Source organism: Odontesthes bonariensis, chromosome 3, assembly GCF_027942865.1.
Source record: "Odontesthes bonariensis isolate fOdoBon6 chromosome 3, fOdoBon6.hap1, whole genome shotgun sequence".
NCBI classification, from domain to species: Eukaryota; Metazoa; Chordata; class Actinopteri; order Atheriniformes; family Atherinopsidae; genus Odontesthes; species Odontesthes bonariensis.
In genome coordinates, this window is record NC_134508.1 from 824,113 (window position 1) to 843,709 (window position 19,597).

The 19,597-nt window shown below is 49.0% G+C and overlaps 1 protein-coding gene across 2 annotated transcripts; it reads left to right on the forward strand.

Moving 5' to 3' along the window:
• The first annotated feature begins 6,964 nt into the window (after nucleotides 1-6,964).
• Nucleotides 6,965-19,490, forward strand: pcif1 (phosphorylated CTD interacting factor 1). Of its 2 annotated transcripts, none has more exons than XM_075460028.1 (16): nucleotides 6,965-7,066; nucleotides 10,212-10,366; nucleotides 10,642-10,766; nucleotides 10,852-10,977; nucleotides 11,059-11,270; nucleotides 14,023-14,177; nucleotides 15,488-15,635; nucleotides 15,703-15,786; nucleotides 15,880-15,979; nucleotides 16,741-16,900; nucleotides 16,990-17,159; nucleotides 17,501-17,587; nucleotides 17,673-17,857; nucleotides 17,953-18,046; nucleotides 18,117-18,292; nucleotides 18,525-19,490. In XM_075460028.1, the coding sequence occupies exons 2-16, from the start codon at nucleotides 10,240-10,242 to the stop codon at nucleotides 18,829-18,831; spliced, it is 2,256 nt and encodes a 751-aa protein (XP_075316143.1). In that variant the 5' UTR covers nucleotides 6,965-7,066; nucleotides 10,212-10,239; the 3' UTR covers nucleotides 18,832-19,490. The 2 variants fall into 2 exon arrangements, with proteins under 2 accessions (XP_075316143.1, XP_075316144.1); XM_075460029.1 differs by lacking the exon at nucleotides 6,965-7,066 and adding an exon at nucleotides 7,086-8,077.
• The last annotated feature ends 107 nt before the right edge of the window (nucleotides 19,491-19,597 follow it).

Genomic DNA, 19,597 nt, shown 5'->3' on the forward strand with positions numbered 1-19,597 from the left:
GACTAACAAAAATAACCTGTGTATAGTCAACTTAGATGAATGAGTGAATGATATAGTGACCAAAACTACCAGGGTTAACTCAAATCTACATTACCTACCGGCAATATGCTATGTGAGCTAGCTAACCACGCTCGCTATGCTATATGCTATATATGGTATATCCATCCATCCATCCATCCATCCATCATCTTCCGCTTCTCCGGGGGTCGGGTCGCGGGGGCAGCAGCTTGAGCAGAGAGACCCAGGCGTCCCTGTCTCCGGCCACTTCCTCCAGCTCTTCTGGGGGGACCCCGAGGCGTTCCCAGGCCAGCCGAGAAACATAGTCTCTCCAACGTGTCCTGGGTCTTCCCCGGGGCCTCCTCCCAGTGGGACGGGCCCGGAACACCTCACCAGGGAGGCGTCCAGGAGGCATCCTAACCAGATGCCCCAGGAGGCATCCTAACCAGATGCCCCAGGAGGCATCCTAACCAGATGCCCCAGGAGGCATCCTAACCAGATGCCCCAGGAGGCATCCTAACCAGATGCCCCAGGAGGCATCCTCACCAGATGCCCCAGGAGGCATCCTCACCAGATGCCCGAGCCACCTCATCTGACTCCTCTCGATGCGGAGGAGCAGCGGTTCTACTCCGAGCCTCTCCCGGATGACCGAGCTTCTCACCCTATCTCTAAGGGAGAGCCCAGACACCCTGCGGAGGAAACTCATTTCGGCCGCTTGTATTCGCGATCTCATTCTCTCGGTCACTACCCACAGCTCGTGACCATAGGTGAGGGTAGGATCTCGTTCTTTCGGTCACTACCCACAGCTCGTGACCATAGGTGAGGGTAGGATCTCGTTCTTTCGGTCACTACCCACAACTCGTGACCATAGGTGAGGGTAGGAACATAGATTGACCGGTAAATCGAGCCTTCTGGCTCAGCTCCTTCTTCACCACGACGGGCCGGTGCAGAGCCCGCATCACTGCAGACGCCGCACCGATCCGCCTGTCAATCTCCTGCTCCATTCGTCCCTCACTCGTGAACAAGACCCCGAGATACTTGAACTCCTCCACTTGGGGAAGGATCTCATTCCCGACCCGGAGAGGGCGTTCCATCCTTTTCCGGCTGAGGACCATGGTCTCAGATTTGGAGGTGCTGATTCTCATCCCAGCCGCTTCACACTCGGCTGCGAACCGCTCCAGTGAGAGCTGAAGGTCACGGCCTGACGACGCCAACAGAACCACATCGTCCGCAAAAAGCAGAGACCCGATTCTGAGGTTGCCAAACCGGACCCCCTCAACGCCCTGGCTGCGCCTAGAAATTCTGTCCATAAAAATTATGAACAGAATCGGTGACAAAGGGCAGCCCTGACGGAGTCCAACCCTCACAGGAAACATGTCCGACTTACTGCCGGCAATGCGGACCAAACTCTGACACCGGTCATACAGATACCGAACAGCCCATATCAAGGAGTCCGGCACTCCATACTCCCGGAGCACCCCCCACAAGAGTCCCCGAGGGACACGGTCGAACGCCTTCTCCAAGTCCACAAAACACATGTAGACCGGTTGGGCGAACTCCCATGCTCCCTCCAGGATCCTGCCGAGGGTATAGAGCTGGTCCACTGTTCCACGGCCAGGACGAAAACCACACTGCACCTCCTGAATCCGAGATTCGACCATCCGGTGGATCCTCCTCTCCAGTACCCCCGAATAGACCTTACCAGGGAGGCTGAGGAGTGTGATCCCCCTATAGTTGGAACACACCCTCCGGTCCCCCTTTTTAAAGAGGGGGACCACCACCCCGGTCTGCCAGTCCAGAGGCACTGCCCCCGATGTCCACGCGATGCTGCAGAGGCGTGTCAACCAAGGCACCCCTACAACATCCAGAGCTTTGAGGAACTCAGGACGGGCCTCATCCACCCCCGGGGCCACCGAGGAGTTTTTTGACCACCTCCGCAACCTCAGCCCCAGAAATGGGAGGCCCCACGTCTGAGCTCCCCAACTCTGCTTCCTCATCGGAAGGCGTGTTGGTAGGATTGAGGAGGCCCTCGAAGTATTCCCCCCACCGACTCACAACGTCCCCAGTTGAGGTCAGCAGAGCCCCGCCCTCACCATACACGGTGTTAACGGTGCACCGCTTCCCCCCCCCGAGCCGCCGGATGGTGGACCAGAAACTCCTCGAGGCCGTCCGAAAATCATTCTCCATGGCCTCCCCGAACTCCTCCCAAGCCCGAGTTTTTGCCTCAGCAACCGCCGAGGCTGCGTTCCGCTTGGCCTGTCGGTACCATCAGCTGCTTCCAGAGTCCCACTGGCCAAAAAGGCCCGATAGGACTCCTTCTTCAGCTTGACGGCTTCCCTCACCACTGGGGTCCACCAGCGGGTTCGGGGGTTGCCGCCACGACAGGCACCGACCACCTTACGGCCACAGCTCCGGTCGGCCGCCTCAACAATGGAGGCACGAACATGGCCCATTCGGGCTCAATGTCCCCCACCTCCCCCGGGACATGGTTGAAGCTCTGCCGGAGGTGGGAGTTGAAACTCTTCCTTACAGGGGATTCCGCCAGACGTTCCCAACAGACCCTCAGCTGACCGGCTTCCTCCCCCACCAGCGGAGCCAACTCACCACCAGGTGGTGATCAGTTGAAGCTCCGCCCCTCTCTTCACCCGAGTGTCCAGGACATACGGCCGCAAGTCCGACGATACGACCACAAAGTCGATCATCGAGCTGCGGCCTAGGGTGTCCTGGTGCCAAGTGCACATATGGACCCCCTTATGCCTGAACATGGTGTTCGTTATGGACAGTCCGCGACGAGCACAGAAGTCCAATAACAAAACACCACTCTGATTCAGATCGCTTATTTTTATTCTATTATTTTATTTTTATTTGTTTATTCTTATTGCTATTTTATTGATGAGTTTCTTAATATGGGATGCAGTAGCTGTTGTGAAGCACTTTGATCACTTGCGGTTGTTTTAATGTGTTATTTAAATAAATTTTGAATTGAATGGATGGTTTCTCCCTGTTCAAAGGGAGTTCTTTTCTCTCCACAGTCGCCTCGTGCCGCTCAGGATGGGATATTGGCTCAAAGAGAAGTTTCAGAGCAACCTGTTGGTTTCCTCAGCTGGGCTACTTTTTTTTTTTATGACTTGGACTCATTTGGTATTAAATTCTTTGAAATGCCCTGAAATGACATTTGTTGTAATTCGGCACTTTATAAATAAAACTGAATTGAATGGAGTTGGAAGAAACAATAAGTGTCAGATGAATCCCTGCTCATTGTTTTTGTGCAATATTTTAAAGGTGATTACGTGAAACAAACATTCTAATGTCCACCAGTCACAACAACAGGCCAAAATATTTTTATGGCTAACCCTAACCCAAACCACAATCTGCCTTAGGACAATATAACAGGGCTCCAGCAGAGGTGGACAAAAACCTGGTTTGACATCTGACTCAAGGAAAAGGCCCTGATGTGCAATTTTCCACTGCATGATACATCGCCAAGCACAAAACCCTCAGGTAACAAGTGTTAAAGTGGTAAACTTCATTAAGGCCCCTTTAAGAGGAGATCAGCTGTGTGAGGATGATGCGCATGAGATGCAGCTGTTACAGACACAGGTAATCTAATCTAATCTAATCTACAGGTAACAGGTAATATCCACCAGCTGACCGATGTGTTTAGGATTAAAATGGCAAACAAGCGGATCCTAGGTTGAATGAAAGGACCTAATCCTAGGTCCCCAATCAAACATTTTCGTGCACAAACTGGATTACAGAGTTGGAAAAAATGTACAAAACAGTATTTCTTCAATTCATGGTCTTCTTTCCTCTCAACTCAATCTCAATATTCAACTTTCTCCTCTTTTAGGGCTTAAGGATATTTGGGAAAAGGAGCTAGGTCTCACACTGCATGAGATCTGGTGGAGAGAAGCTCTACTTAAAATGAACACTACTTGTATTTGTGCACATATGAGTCTCATTCAATTTAAAGTGGTCTTCAGAATTCACTATACAAGGGCCCGGCTGAAAAAACTATTCCCAGATGCGGATGAATTCTGCATCAGGTGCTCTCAATCTTTTTTCTCCTGCCCTAAACTACACTCTTTCTGGACATCCTTTCTATAGTCCGTAATATCACTGTGTCCCCGTGGCCCTTGATTGCTATATTTGGTGGGTCTCCTATTGTGGGTAGATTTACTAGCTACAAAGCTGATGTTATTGCGTTCGCTGCTCTGATAACCAAGCGTCAAATTCTACTACAGTGGAAGAGCCCAAAGCCGCCGAGCAGAAACTCTTGGCTGGAAGAGGTGATGTCTTTTTTACACCCAGAACAAATCAAACATTCTGTCAGAGGAACCCTGAAGAAATTTCACAAAACCTGGGACCCCCTCCTTTCTTATATGGACCAGCCATCCTCAGCCATTGGTTGACCCCCACCCCCCTTTTTTTTTGTTTATGTTTATGTTTTTGATTTATTTATTTTTCATATACTGTAGTTTATTTGTGTACTTAATTATTCTTTAACTACAATATTTTGCATGTTAATGTGTAGGACACTGGGACGGGCTGTGAGGGAGGAGGGAGGGAGATGGGTGGGTAAGTTAGACGGATAAAAGATACATGTTTGGTATCTGTGTAAAAAGAGGAATTGAGAGGGAAGCGAAGGGGCGGAATGGGTGTGGACTCGTGTGTAGTGTTTGGAAACAAAAAAAAAGAAAAATGTCAAGCCTGTCACCTTTGCTTATTCCATTATAGTCTGTTTTCTGGTTTGATCAATAAAGATACTTGATAAAAAAAAAAGTCAAAAGGGGAACAACAGGTGCACGTGCTGGTGAACGGTCCAGCGGCGCAGTGTGCACGTCTTCATGACTTGTAAGAATCGTGGGTCGTGGACCGTCACACTTCCAGCCCTGAGGACGTGGAATTCCTTCATTCAATTAATTGGGGAAGAAATATGTCCAGCAGAACGGATTAATTCAATTTTGGATCATTAAAGGTGGTGCTGCTGCACCCAAACTGGCCAAACATGCAGTTTCAAAGGTTTTTCTCCCATTCAGACACCTGTGAAAGGAAGCCTTCAGCAGACCTGCAACCAAACAATGATTTATGGTCGCCTACAGAGACCCTCCCGGAGCCTAACCTAACCTGACCCTTTAATAGGGAACATTTATCAAGGGTAAAAGTAAAAGTCATTTTTCATACTCATATTAATTTGTCCTCACTATTTCAATTATGATTTTATTTTGTTATTACTGTGTATGTTTTATGCACATGGTGATAAAAAAAAGTCACCCGCACACAAACAGGCTTTATTTTATGAACATGAGTGTAAATCACATTAATTTATGACTGTTAAAAAAATAACAGCAAATTAAGTTGATTTTGCCAAGAGAGATATTAAGATTGTAAGACAGTAAGTGGTGTTTATGTGAGATGGGAGCGGGTTAACTGATGCTACTGTTTTGGGGGGAGGGGGGTCGGAACAGAGCTAGGGAATTGGATCATTTTGATTGGAGGACTTGTTGCTGCAGCGATGGCGCTCTTTTAAAAATTTTATAGAAGATGGTTTCGTCTAAAGTTCAATTTGTAAGTGAGAATTAATTTTTTTTTTAACCCTAATCCCTGATAGGGGACAGTTTGTGTCCCCTTTCAGAAATTAAGGAGTTTTTTTTTTTTAAATCAGGCATAACAAAAAAATTTAAAATCCCTAAAAATCAATGTTGTTGCTGATCATTGACTTATCCCAGACCATAATTATCCCCGCTCAACAATTCCACTTTGCATTCTATATATTGAAAATATAGCAGTTTTTGTGAGTTTTTTTTCTTTACAGAAATTGGAGTTTACGTCATATAAACCAGTATTTAAAGGGTTACATTTTTGAAAATAATTGAAAACTTGGTAGTTATGATCAGAACTGAAGTGGAATAAAAGATTTATGAAAAAAAATATTAAGATATGATGTTTTTAGGTCGTTTTAAAAGGGGACAAAAATGTCCCTTTTCAGAAATTAAGTTGTGTTTTAAATCAGGTATGAGGGTTAAATTTGCATAAATGTAATTCCATGCCCAACTAGCATATTAAACATACAATTTAATATTACTTGATACCAAAGAACCAATAATCTTTAAGTAGATAAATGGAAGGTGTTTTTGTTTAATGTAGGTAGTTGAGTGGGCTTTCTGGTGTTTTGTTTTTGGCATTTGACCAGTCAAATATATATATTTATTTTTTTAAACACACATTAAACATGCAATTTAATATTATTTGATACCAAAGAACCAATACTCTTTAAGTAGATAAATTGAAGGTGTTTCTGTTTAATTTAGGTTATTAATTTAGGCTTTCTGGTGTTTTGTCTTTGGCGTTTGACCTCCAGTCAAATATATATATATTTATTTTTTTAAACAGTTTTGAAAACATTTTTGATCTTAACATGGCGGCGGGAACCGGGGTCGGAACAGACCTAGGGAATTGGATAATTTTGATTGGAGGACTTGTTGCTGCAGCGATGGCGCTCTTTTAAAAATTAGTAGAAGATGGTTTCGTCTAAAGTTCAATTTGTATAATTTTGTTTGTTTTATTCTATGTTTATCTGTTTATTTATTTATTTTTATTCCATTTCATTTATTTTATTTTTATTATTATTATTGCCAGATGGGGATATAATGTTCATGTTTAAATGTCAATGTTTAAATCAATGAAAAATCATAATAAAAATATGTTTAAAAAAGAAAAAGAAAAAAAACATACAATTTCATACTATTTGATACCAAAGAACCAATAATCTTTAAGTAGATAAATGGAAGGTGTTTTTGTTTAATTTAGGTAGTTGAGTGTGCTTTCTGGTGTTTTTTGTCTTTGGCGTTTAAATTGATTTTTTTAACAAAGTTTTGAAATCACGTTTGATCTCAACATGGCGGCGGGAACCGGACACGTCGGCACAGGAAACGAGTCAGCTTCGGCGCATGCGCAGTGGCGTTGCCCGGTCCCTGTAAAGATGTCTGAGCAGGCGGGGAGGGAGTGGAGCGGAGGACTCGAAACAAGTGCGCAGAAATCACAACTGGCTGCCGTTTAATCGCCCAAGGTAAGAGAACGAGAGCCCGCAGGTCCACTCTGAGCACACCGGGACGCGGCGGAAGGTTCCGGTCGGAGGATGGACCGGGTTAACTGAGCCAAAGGCGGCAGAGTTGGTAGCACGGAGCCGAAATGTTTGACGCGAGTTCTCGGAGCTGTGGCAGGGGCGTGTCCGCCATCTTGTGAGAGAAGCGGCGCCTGAGCGGCAGCTGCGGGTCCCACCACAGAACTGAGAAAGGCGGGAAATGGCCGTTGGCTGCCCAGCTAACAGAGGGGAAACCGTCGCTCCGGCGCATTTAGAGCAGTTTGGCTCGGCGCGGCTCTGCCGTGGACCGGCACGCACGGCTGCTGGGTCCGTGTGCTGAGCGCGGGCTTCGGCGAGCAGCCGCAGCCTTTTGTTATTCTCCTCCCCCCCATTCCTCCCCCTCCTCCCTGTTTGTTTGGAAGGACCGTCAGGCGCATGCGTGTAACCATGGCGCTCGTTTCTGCGCGTGACAACGAAAACATGATCAAAAGCATTGATAACTGGCAGAAATGTCTGCAGACAGAGCCCCGATCAGACCGGGTGAACACGTTCTGTTGGCCGCCGTCAGGCCGCCTGGTTCGGCTCGGTTCTGTGGCGGAGGGCGGTCCGGTCCTGACTGGTTTCAGTGTGGCACCGACGGATCGGTCACGTTCTGAAAACAGATGTATAACATGTACCGTTGGCGCCTAAATCACCTGAGAACACTCAGCACCTGTCCGGCAGCGGTTGGTGGTTCCCAGGGGCGGTCCTAGAGGCGCGCCGACTGGGCAGGCTCCCGGGGCGGCATCGCGGGGGTGGTGGGGAAAAAAAAAACGATCCAAAAAAAAAAAAATTGGTATGTTTTTGATATTGGAGGTGGTTCTACGTGCCAGAGGGCGACGAACGTGGTATCAATAATAGTACTAATGGGAAAGTGAAGAAGACAGAATGAGCCAGCGCAGTACTGCAGGTGGTGATGGACCAAACGGGTGAAAACGGAGAAGGAAATAATGACAGGTCAGTCTGCTAACCTAACACTACATTACACTGATGCTCCCACCACAACGCACGGTGAAGTGCAACATCTCTCTGTGAGCAGTAGGAGGGTTGGGGGTGCCAGCACCGGGTTTCGCCCGGGGCGTAAATCAGTGTCGGACCGCCACTGGTGGTTCCGGTCCACCTTAACCCGATTTTAACCCGGTGACCCAGCTCGGTTCCGTTTGGTAACAGTTCTGATCAGAACTGTGGCTGACAGGTTGTTGATGGTTGTGGAGCTCTGATCCCACCACGTGATCACCAGGTTGTTGTTCCCGTTTCATCACAGCAATAAACAACAGGAGGAAACGACCATTAACGCAGGGGCGATTTTAGGATCTGGTCTTTAGGGGGGCCCAGCCCCCAGTGCTGACAGAGGCACATTATTTCTCACTAATTGAGGAAAACTAGTACATTTATAAATTTCGGAGCCGTATTAGTTTTGCTTTGAGTAGTGTTTGCCCCTACAACATTCAATTTTGACCTCTTCATTTCAAAAGACTTGTGGCTTGACAAATATTGAAGATAACTCAACATTTATTTTGGGAGTAAAGAGTTAAAACAAAAACAAATGCTAGAAAATAAATAAAATGGTCACTAAAATAATGCATGCTTGAGCAAAAAAAAAAGTGTTTTTGCATAATATAATATTTTAAAAATGCTGAGCCAGGGGGTGCCGAGCTATCTCACGGTGGTGCCTTGGCACCACTAAAAATACCCTAGCTGAGCCCCTGCATTAACGCCTCACCTGACCTGTGTGGAAACCTACACCTGAGCATCCCCGAGTTTCCCTGCCGCTCCTCAGGTAGCATACTGCCGCTCCTCGGGTAGCGTACCCGCCGCTCCTCGGGTAGCGTACCCGCCGCTCCTCGGGTAGCGTACCCGCCACTTCTCGGGTAGCATACTGCCGCTCCTCAGGTAGCATACTGCCGCTCCTCAGGTAGCGTACCCGCCGCTCCTCAGGTAGCATACCCGCCGCTCCTCGGGTACCGTACCCGCCGCTCCTCGGGTACCGTACCCGCCGCTCCTCGGGTACCGTACCCGCCGCTCCTCAGGTGTGCACTGACTCGCTGTACCCTGCAGCTGTTGGTACTGTCGGTTACAGGGAGTCAGCGTAGGTGCGTCTCACCTTCAGATCAGTCTGCTGTTCCAATGCTGCCCTGATGTTTGCTTAGCCTAGAAATCTAGACGCCCCTAGCGGCCGCAAATGGAATTTGCTCCGGGGCCAGTCTAGTCACTTGTGGTCGTTTTGCAACGTTCCAAATCAATAGTTGATCGAGCCAATGAAATCGTGAGGAGCGGGGTCGGAGGCCGGGCTACCTAGTGACGACAGAGGTGCGACGTTTCAGTGTGTAGTTCCAGAGAGAGGTTAAAAAAAAAACTCTCTTTAGATTTATAGGGAGACGAAGTAAACTTACATCTGAGAGCAATCCCCAGTCAATTGCGAGCATGATGTACCAAAGACAGCGGGCCGATCTTCGTCTCAGAGCTGACAAAACTCTCCGGTAAGGCATTTGAACGGTCAAATTCCGTTAACGGGACGAGAGCAGTCAAAACGGCAAACCGGAAGTGCGTTGCTCACTGCGGCTAGCTTTAGCAGCGCCGAATTCGTGGGAACAAAATTGTAAACAGCCGGTATTTTGTCAGGTTTTCAACACGTTGGGGATCTAAACGACTACTTTCTCTCCTGAAAATGTTTCAAATGTTGCTAAAGTTTACAGAGTTTAGAGCTTAAGGGAAATCAGCTTTTCAGGCCATAGACTACTGACCACAATGTACATTCCGTCGCGTTGACTACGTAACACTTCTTCATCGCTCTGATTGGTTGTTGCGCCATCCTATTGCGTGGCGTTAAACTTGACAGACAGCCGTATATCCCGCCCACACTGCTATCCAGCGTTACTAGACCCATGTACAGCTATTTGCTGTACGGGTCTGGCTTGCTAGGCTAATGTTTGCTGTGATTGAAACTGACATCTGTTCACCTGTTCATCTGTGCACCTGTTCATCTGTGCACTTGTCAGTAGGTGCATTTGGAAGGACGACATACCTTTATGGCTTCAACCTTTGACCCCTCACAGGTTAATTTGACTTGACTGTCACTTCCTGTCCGCAGGTTGATGTCGTTCTGATGAGCAGCTGAGATGTCCAATGACAGTCAGGGATCAGTGAAGGGGGAGGCGGCTACCGTTCTGCCTCCTTCCAGCTCCGCCTCCTCTCAGGGACCGCCCCTTTCTCCGTCCACCAACGCCAAAACACCTGAGCTTCCAGGTAGGTGCATCTCTCACCCCTTAATCTAACCCGTCTCACCCCTTAATCTAACCCGTCTCACCCCTTAATCTAACCCGTCTCACCCCTTAATCTAACCCGTCTCACCCCTCATATCACTCTCACCTCTCATCTCACTCTCACCTCTCATCTCACTCTCACCTCTTATCTCACTCTCACCTCTTATCTCACTCTCACCTGTCTCACCCCTCCTCTCACTCACCTGTACCACCTCACCTCCCATCTCACTCTCACCCGTCTCACCCCTCCTCTCACAGATGAGCTGGTCCAGGCCGGATGGGCTAAGTGTTGGTCTCGGAGGGAGAACCGGCCGTACTACTTCAACAGATTCACCAATCAGAGCCTGTGGGAGGTGCCAGTGCTGGGTCAGCATGATGTCATCGTGAGTCTGCCGATAAACAACAACAAACACGTTGAGTTGTTGGTAAACAACCTGCAGACGGGCGGATTAATCTGTGTGTTTTCAGTCCGATCCATTAGGTCTGAACGCAGCTCCTGCAGAGGGCGTAGACGGTAACCTCGGCAACAGTCAGAGGAAGAGGAGGAGCTCCGAAGAGCAGGGGGCGGGGCTTAACAGCTTCAAACGTGCCAAGGTAAAACGCGCCCGGGGGTTAGAGTTGTAGCAGCAGTGGCTGATGGGAACTAGTCTGCTGACCAGGTGTGTCTGTTTCCAGGTGGAACCCACCACCCCCATCTCTCCCAGCACCCCAGGGGTCAAACCCTGGAGCTCCGAGGACAAACCGCCCCAAACGACCACGCCCACGCCCCCAAGTCCCGCCCCTGCCCCGGCCGCTGCCCCTGCCCCAGCTGGTGCCCCTGCCCCTGTTGGTGCCCCTGCCCCGGCTGCTGCCCCTGCTCCTGCCCCGGCCCCATACAGACCAGCTGTGTGAGTACTGAGGCCAGCCTCCTTCTGGCTGTTTTCCCTCCAGGATCTGTTATTGATTTGATAGTGATCAGTTATTGATTGGTTATTGATTAGATAGTGATCTGTTGATTGGTTATAGGCCAGTTATTGGTTGTAGGTCAGTTGTTATTGGTTGTAGGTCAGTTGTTATTGGTTATAGGCCAGTTGTTATTGGTTGTAGGCCAGTTGTTATTGGTTGTAGGTCAGTTGTTATTGGTTATAGGCCAGTTATTGGTTGTAGGCCAGTTGTTATTGGTTATAGGCCAGTTATTGGTTGTAGGTCAGTTGTTATTGGTTATAGGCCAGTTATTGGTTGTAGGTCAGTTGTTATTGGTTATAGGCCAGTTGTTATTCGTTATAGGCCAGTTGTTATTCGTTATAGGCCAGTTGTTATTGGTTATAGGCCAGTTGTTATTGGTTATAGGTCAGTTGTTATGGGTTATAGGCCAGTTGTTATGGGTTATAGGCCAGTTGTTATGGGTTATAGGCCAGTTGTTATTGATTATAGGCCAGTTGTTATTGGTCACTGATCAGTTGTTATTGGTAATAGGCCAGTTGTTATTGGTTATAGGTCAGTTGTTATTGGTTATAGGCCAGTTGTTATTGATTATAGGCCAGTTGTTATTGGTTATAGGCCAGTTGTTATTGGTTATAGGCCAGTTGTTATGGGTTATAGGCCAGTTGTTATTGATTATAGGCCAGTTATTGGTTGTAGGCCAGTTGTTATTGGTTATAGGCCAGTTGTTATTGGTTATAGGCCAGTTGTTATTGGTTATAGGCCAGTTATTGGTTGTAGGCCAGTTGTTATTGGTTATAGGCCAGTTGTTATTGGTTATAGGCCAGTTGTTATTGGTTATAGGCCAGTTGTTATTGGTTATAGGCCAGTTATTGGTTGTAGGCCAGTTGTTATTGGTTATAGGCCAGTTGTTATTGGTTATAGGCCAGTTGTTATTGGTTATAGGCCAGTTGTTATTGGTTATAGGCCAGTTATTGGTTGTAGGCCAGTTGTTATTGGTTATAGGCCAGTTGTTATTGGTTATAGGTCAGTTGTTATGGGTTATAGGCCAGTTGTTATGGGTTATAGGCCAGTTGTTATTGATTATAGGCCAGTTGTTATTGGTCACTGATCAGTTGTTATTGGTAATAGGCCAGTTGTTATTGGTTGTAGGCCAGTTGTTATTGGTTATAGGCCAGTTGTTATTGGTTGTAGGCCAGTTGTTATTGGTTATAGGCCAGTTATTGGTTATAGGCCAGTTGTTATGGGTTATAGGCCAGTTGTTATGGGTTATAGGCCAGTTGTTATGGGTTATAGGCCAGTTGTTATGGGTTATAGGCCAGTTGTTATTGGTTATAGGTCAGTTGTTATGGGTTATAGGTCAGTTGTTATGGGTTATAGGCCAGTTATTGGTTGTAGGTCAGTTGTTATTGGTTATAGGTCAGTTGTTATGGGTTATAGGTCAGTTGTTATTGGTTATAGGTCAGTTGTTATGGGTTATAGGCCAGTTATTGGTTGTAGGCCAGTTGTTATTGGTTATAGGCCAGTTATTGGTTGTAGGTCAGTTGTTATTGGTTATAGGCCAGTTATTGGTTGTAGGTCAGTTGTTATTGGTTATAGGCCAGTTATTGGTTATAGGCCAGTTGTTATTCGTTATAGGCCAGTTGTTATTGGTTATAGGCCAGTTGTTATTGGTTATAGGTCAGTTGTTATGGGTTATAGGCCAGTTGTTATGGGTTATAGGCCAGTTGTTATGGGTTATAGGCCAGTTGTTATTGATTATAGGCCAGTTGTTATTGGTCACTGATCAGTTGTTATTGGTAATAGGCCAGTTGTTATTGGTTATAGGTCAGTTGTTATTGGTTATAGGCCAGTTGTTATTGATTATAGGCCAGTTGTTATTGGTTATAGGCCAGTTGTTATTGGTTATAGGCCAGTTGTTATGGGTTATAGGCCAGTTGTTATTGATTATAGGCCAGTTATTGGTTGTAGGCCAGTTGTTATTGGTTATAGGCCAGTTGTTATTGGTTATAGGCCAGTTGTTATTGGTTATAGGCCAGTTGTTATTGGTTATAGGCCAGTTATTGGTTGTAGGCCAGTTGTTATTGGTTATAGGCCAGTTGTTATTGGTTATAGGTCAGTTGTTATTGGTTATAGGCCAGTTGTTATTGGTTATAGGCCAGTTGTTATTGGTTATAGGCCAGTTATTGGTTGTAGGCCAGTTGTTATTGGTTATAGGCCAGTTGTTATTGGTTATAGGTCAGTTGTTATGGGTTATAGGCCAGTTGTTATGGGTTATAGGCCAGTTGTTATTGATTATAGGCCAGTTGTTATTGGTCACTGATCAGTTGTTATTGGTAATAGGCCAGTTGTTATTGGTTGTAGGCCAGTTGTTATTGGTTATAGGCCAGTTGTTATTGGTTGTAGGCCAGTTGTTATTGGTTATAGGCCAGTTATTGGTTATAGGCCAGTTGTTATGGGTTATAGGCCAGTTGTTATGGGTTATAGGCCAGTTGTTATGGGTTATAGGCCAGTTGTTATTGGTTATAGGTCAGTTGTTATGGGTTATAGGCCAGTTATTGGTTGTAGGTCAGTTGTTATTGGTTATAGGTCAGTTGTTATGGGTTATAGGCCAGTTGTTATGGGTTATAGGCCAGTTGTTATTGGTCACTGATCAGTTGTTATTGGTAATAGGCCAGTTATTATTGGTCACTGATCAGTTATTGTTTGTTGTTTCAGGATCTACTGGGATCTGGACATCCAGACCAATGCCGTGATCAGAGAGCGCCCCCCTGCCAGCCACTTGCCCCCCCACCCGGAGATCGAGATGCAGCGAGCGCAGCTGGTCACCAAGCTGAGGCAGCACTACCATGAGCTGTGCCACCAGAGGGAAGGTAGGTGTTGGAACACACTGAGTTAGGGCTGCACGATAATGGCCAAAATGATTATCACGATTATTTTGAGCAATATTGATATCACGATTAAAGCTGCGGTCGGCAACTTTTTTTTTAGTCATATTAGCTTGAACTGTCATGTGATTCTGGAAGTAGAATATTAAATAGGCTGTTTAGGAAAAATAACGAAATCTGTAGCTCCCTCTGAAGCCTGTAATCATGCTTGCAAAAACCGAGCGCTCCCGGCTGTTTTTAACCAATCACGTTAGGGTGGAGGAATCACACCTGTCAATCACAGCTTGTGCACACGCTGCTGAGCGTGAGTCTGCCCCAGCTTGTGTGCGCTCACACTGGTGTGAACTCACGTGCACAACCTCGTCCACAGAGGGGGAGGGGTTTGGGGGGCGATTCGGAGCTTGGTAGAGGTTGGGGGAGGGACCTGAAAGTTGTATCAGTTCGAATTTTCCGACTTTAGACTCGCAATTTTGAAAACCTGCCGACTGCAGCTTTAATGGTCCCGATTATTTGTTGATTTTAACCAAAACAAATTTTATTGTCACATAGGCTTATTATAACTGCTTTCACGTCAATATTGTGCTACATTCCTGGTAATGTACAAATATGTGCAACAAAATAAAATAGGTCCTCTTATTCACCAAAATTCAGTGCATCTCCTTAAAGAATAAATAAAAATAAATAAATGCGCTAAAGAGGCTCGCTTCGATGGATGCCTGAGTTGATGTTGTGGGATGATTAGTCTTTGCAACGCATTTCTTGGTCCTCATACATTCATCGTATTGAACTTTATGGTGTGTTTTCAAGTGGCTAAAGAGGTTTGTTGTGTTGCTTTGTGGCGCCAACACAACCGTACGGCACTCTTTGCATATCACCTTTTCTTGTGTTGCGTCACTCGCCTTGAACCCAAAATGTTAGACGTTTTTTGTTTTCTCTGTTAAGATTGTTTATAGCTCATAAGACCGACTGCTACCTGTTGTGGTATGTTTGCCACGTTACTTTGTCCTCTGTAACTAGTGTCTACATCTAGAAACTAAACTGTGTGGTGCAGGGAGCAGCTCTGATTGGCTCATGGAGGCATGTGATCAGACAGTGGGTTTACGGAGCGCTTAGAGTGGCTTTAAAAAAAACACCAGAGAGGGTTAAAGCGGAGGATCTTTGAAAACACCTTTTAATATGGAGCGTTCTATGGACGGAATGACGCATTTTAAATATCGCTCGATCACGCGAATTTGATCGCGGGAAGCCAATATCGTTATCGTGTTTCTAACAAACTGTCCGTCTGTCCGGTTCAGGTATCGATCCCCCGAGAGAGTCGTTCAATCGTTGGCTGCTGGAGAGGAAAGTGATCGATAAGGGCCACGACCCGCTGCTGCCGAGCGACTGCGAGCCCGTCATCTCCCCGTCCATGTTCAGAGAGGTGATGAACGACATCCCCATCAGGTACGCACCTGTCCGCCCGTGGCCCGCCCCGGTCTGTCAGCAGGTACTGAACATCTGTCTGTCTCAGGTTGTCTCGCATCAAGTACAAAGAGGAGGCCCGGAAGCTGCTGTTTAAATACGCCGAGGCTGCCAAGAGGATGATCGATTCCAGGTAGGTCCCAGCAGGCCAATCACAGGGCTTTATCCTAAGCATCACCTTGCCTGCATCACCTTACCTGTATCACCTTACCTGTGACGTGTGCAGGAACGCCAGTCCGGAGAGCAGAAAGGTGGTGAAGTGGAACGCAGAGGACACCATGAACTGGCTCCGTAGAGATCACTCGGCCAGCAAAGAGGACTACATGGTAACCTTTCAGTTCCCTTACCTGTGTCCCAGGTGCCGGTAACCTTTCAGTTCCCTTACCTGTGTCCCAGGTGCAGGTAACCTTTCAGTTCCCTTACCTGTGTCCCAGGTGCAGGTAACCTTTCAGCTCCCTTACCTGTGTCCCAGGTGCCGGTAACCTTTCAGTTCCCTTACCTGTGTCCCAGGTGCAGGTAACCTTTCAGTTCCCTTACCTGTGTCCCAGGTGCAGGTAACCTTTCAGTTCCCTTACCTGCGTCCCAGGTGCCGGTAACCTTTCAGTTCCCTTACCTGCGTCCCAGGTGCCGGTAACCTTTCAGTTCCCTTACCTGCGTCCCAGGTGCCGGTAACCTTTCAGTTCCCTTACCTGCGTCCCAGGTGCAGGTAACCTTTCAGCTCCCTTACCTGCGTCCCAGGTGCCGGTAACCTTTCAGTTCCCTTACCTGCGTCCCAGGTGCCGGTAACCTTTCAGCTCCCTTACCTGCGTCCCAGGTGCCGGTAACCTTTCAGCTCCCTTACCTGCGTCCCAGGTGCCGGTAACCTTTCAGTTCCCTTACCTGCGTCCCAGGTGCCGGTAACCTTTCAGCTCCCTTACCTGTGTCCCAGGTGCAGGTAACCTTTCAGTTCCCTTACCTGCGTCCCAGGTGCCGGTAACCTTTCAGCTCCCTTACCTGCGTCCCAGGTGCCGGTAACCTTTCAGTTCCCTTACCTGCGTCCCAGGTGCCGGTAATCTTTCAGCTATGACTCTACTTGCTGTGTCTGCAGGATCGTCTGGAACACCTTAGGCAGCAGTGCGGTCCGCACGTCGCCGCCGTCGCCAAAGACTCTGTGGAGGGAATCTGCTCCAAGATCTACCAGCTTTCAGCAGAGTACAGCCGGCGGCTGCGTCAGACGCATCTGAGCCTGCTGCAGGACCCGTCCACAGGTACACGCACCTGTTTACCTGTCCACCTTGTACACCTGCTACCTGTACACCTTTCAGTGTGGTTTACCTGTTGAACTGCTCGTGTGCAGAAACATGTCCATCCCCGCCGCAGTCCCGGCTCGTCTACTGTTACCCGGTGCGCCAGGCCACCCCGACGCCGCCCCTCCCCCGGGTGGAGCTGCACTTTGAGAACGACATTGCGTGTCTGCGCTTCAGGGGGGAGATGGTCAAGGTCAACCGAGGACACTTCAGCAAGCTGGTGAGAATGGCCGCAGTCACTACCTGTCCTCCATCTGTTCTTCTACCTGTTCTAACCTGTTACTTGTCCCTTTACCTGTCCTAACATGTCACCTGTCCCTCTACCTGTCCTAACATGTCCTAACATGTTACCTGTCCCCCCCATATGTCCCTCTACCTGTTCTAACCCGTTACCTGTCCCTCTACCTGTCCTAACATGTTACCTGTCCCTCTACCTGTCCACCCACCTGTCCCCCCATATGTCCCTCTACCTGTTCTAACCCGTTACCTGTCCACCCACCTGTCCCTCTACTTGTCCCTCCACCTGTCCTCCCATCTGTCCCTCTACCTGCCCCCCCCCAGGAGTTGTTGTACAGGTACAGCTGTATAGACGACCCCCGATTCGAGAAGTTCCTGTCCAGAGTTTGGTGCCTTCTCAAGAGATACCAGGTCAGCTGACTCTGCTATAACCAGTCAGATTTCAGCTTCCGTCTCCACGGTGACGGCTCAGGGCTGACCAGGTGTTTGTGTCCAGGTGATGTTCGGCAGCGGTGCCAACGAGGGGACGGGCCTGCAGGGGGCGCTGCCGGTGCCGGTGTTCGAGGCGTTGAACCGACAGTTCGGCGTGTCCTTTGAATGCTTCGCCTCGCCGCTCAACTGCTACTTCAAACAGTTCTGCTCCGCCTTCCCCGACATCGACGGTTTCTTCGGATCCAGAGGGTGAGGCTCCACCTGCTCACACCTGCTCAGGTGTTTCATGGTGTTTACTGTTTACCTGGTGACCTCTGACCTCTGAGCACCGGCTGTGTCTGCAGACCGTTCCTGTCGTTCAGGCCGGTCAGCGGCTCGTTCGAAGCGAACCCTCCGTTCTGCGAGGAGCTGATGGACATCATGGTGACGCACTTCGAGGTCAGTATGAGGCTGTGGTGGTCTAGAATCTCTGTTCTGGTCCAGACTCACTGTGGTCTCTCTGCTTCAGGACCTGTTGGACCAGTCGTCGGAGCCTCTGTCCTTCATAGTCTTCGTCCCTGAGTGGCGTGACCCGGTGACCCCAGCTCTGACCCGCATGGAGGCAAGTCGGTTCCTTCGACACCAGCTGAGCGTCCCGGCCTACGAGCACGAGTACCGCTCCGGGAGTCAGCACGTCTGCAAGAGGTATCTGTACCACACCTGTTCCCACACCCGTACCGCAGATGTACAACACCTGTTCCACAGATGTACTACACCTGTTCCCACAGATGTACTACACCTGTTCCCACACCTGTACTACACCTGTTCCACAGATGTACTACACCTGTTCCCACAGATGTACTACACCTGTTCCACAGATGTGCTACACCTGTACCGCAGATGTACTACACCTGTTCCTGTAACTCTTGTGTTTCAGAGATGAGATGTACTACCGGGCTGTACACGGTACTGCGGTGCTTTTCCTCCAGAACGCCGCAGGATTTACGAAGTGGGCGCCGACCCCGGAGCGTCTGGCCGAGATGATGGCGGCGTATCGTCCCTCTTTGCCTCGCACCCCCTCCCTGTCCTCCCCTGGCCCCGCCCCCATCGCTCCAGGAGACAAAGACTCTGCCCCCAAGGCCCCTGATAGGACACCGAGTGCCGTGATGTCACCAGGTGGCCATGACAGCAACAACAATGGCAGCAGCAGCAACAGTCCGCAAGACAAGCTAGCTGCTGTGTAGAGGGGCGGGGCTTGGAGTGACCACGCCTCTGTTGTTTGTTTTCTGACGCCATCTCCTCCGTTCCAATTGTTCCTCACCAGCACCTGTAGCACGCCCTCACCTTCCACTCATACGACTTCTCTGCTGCCAGCGGCAGGAGGCGGGGCCTCATGATTCCCCTCGTTCCCCTCAGCCCATCAGCTTCTCTGATTGGTTGAAACTCCGGAGCTTCTCTCACATGCAACTGATTCGTGTCGAGGTGTGGCGCCTGTTGCCTAGCAACATGTCAGTTGGAAGATCACATGACCTGCGATGTTATTGAGGAAAAAATCAAGCTAAGGTGTCACGTGGCGGGAAAGGATTGCGATTGGTTGGCAAGGCAGCTAACGTTTCTATTGGCCCGGCCTCCCCAGCAGGATGAAGCGGGTGGAGTCGGACTGGGTCCGGACTGCGGGTGGAGTCTGACTGGGTCCGGACTGGGGGTGGAGTCGGCTCGGACTGGGTCCGGACTGCGGGTGGAGTCGGCTCGGACTGGGTCCGGACTGGGGGTGGAGTCGGCTCGGACTGGGTCCGGACTGGGGGTGGAGTCGGACTGGGTCCGGACTGCGGGTGGAGTCGGACTGGGTCCGGACTGCGGGTGGAGTCGGACTGGGTCCGGACTGGGGGTGGAGTCGGCTCGGACTGGGGGTGGAGTCGGCTCGGACTGGGTCCGGACTGCGGGTGGAGTCTGACTGGGTCCGGACTGCGGGTGGAGTCTGACTGGGTCCGGACTGGGTTCGGACTGTGG

Excerpts from the sequence above, each read along its gene's own strand:
- pcif1 (XM_075460028.1), top strand. The coding sequence starts at position 10,240 with ATGTCCAATGACAGTCAGGGATCAGTGAAGGGGGAGGCGGCTACCGTT. Across the intron at positions 15,787-15,879 it reads AAGAGGATGATCGATTCCAG|GAACGCCAGTCCGGAGAGCA; the intron begins GTAGGTCCCAGC and ends TGACGTGTGCAG. Across the intron at positions 18,293-18,524 it reads AGTCAGCACGTCTGCAAGAG|AGATGAGATGTACTACCGGG; the intron begins GTATCTGTACCA and ends CTTGTGTTTCAG.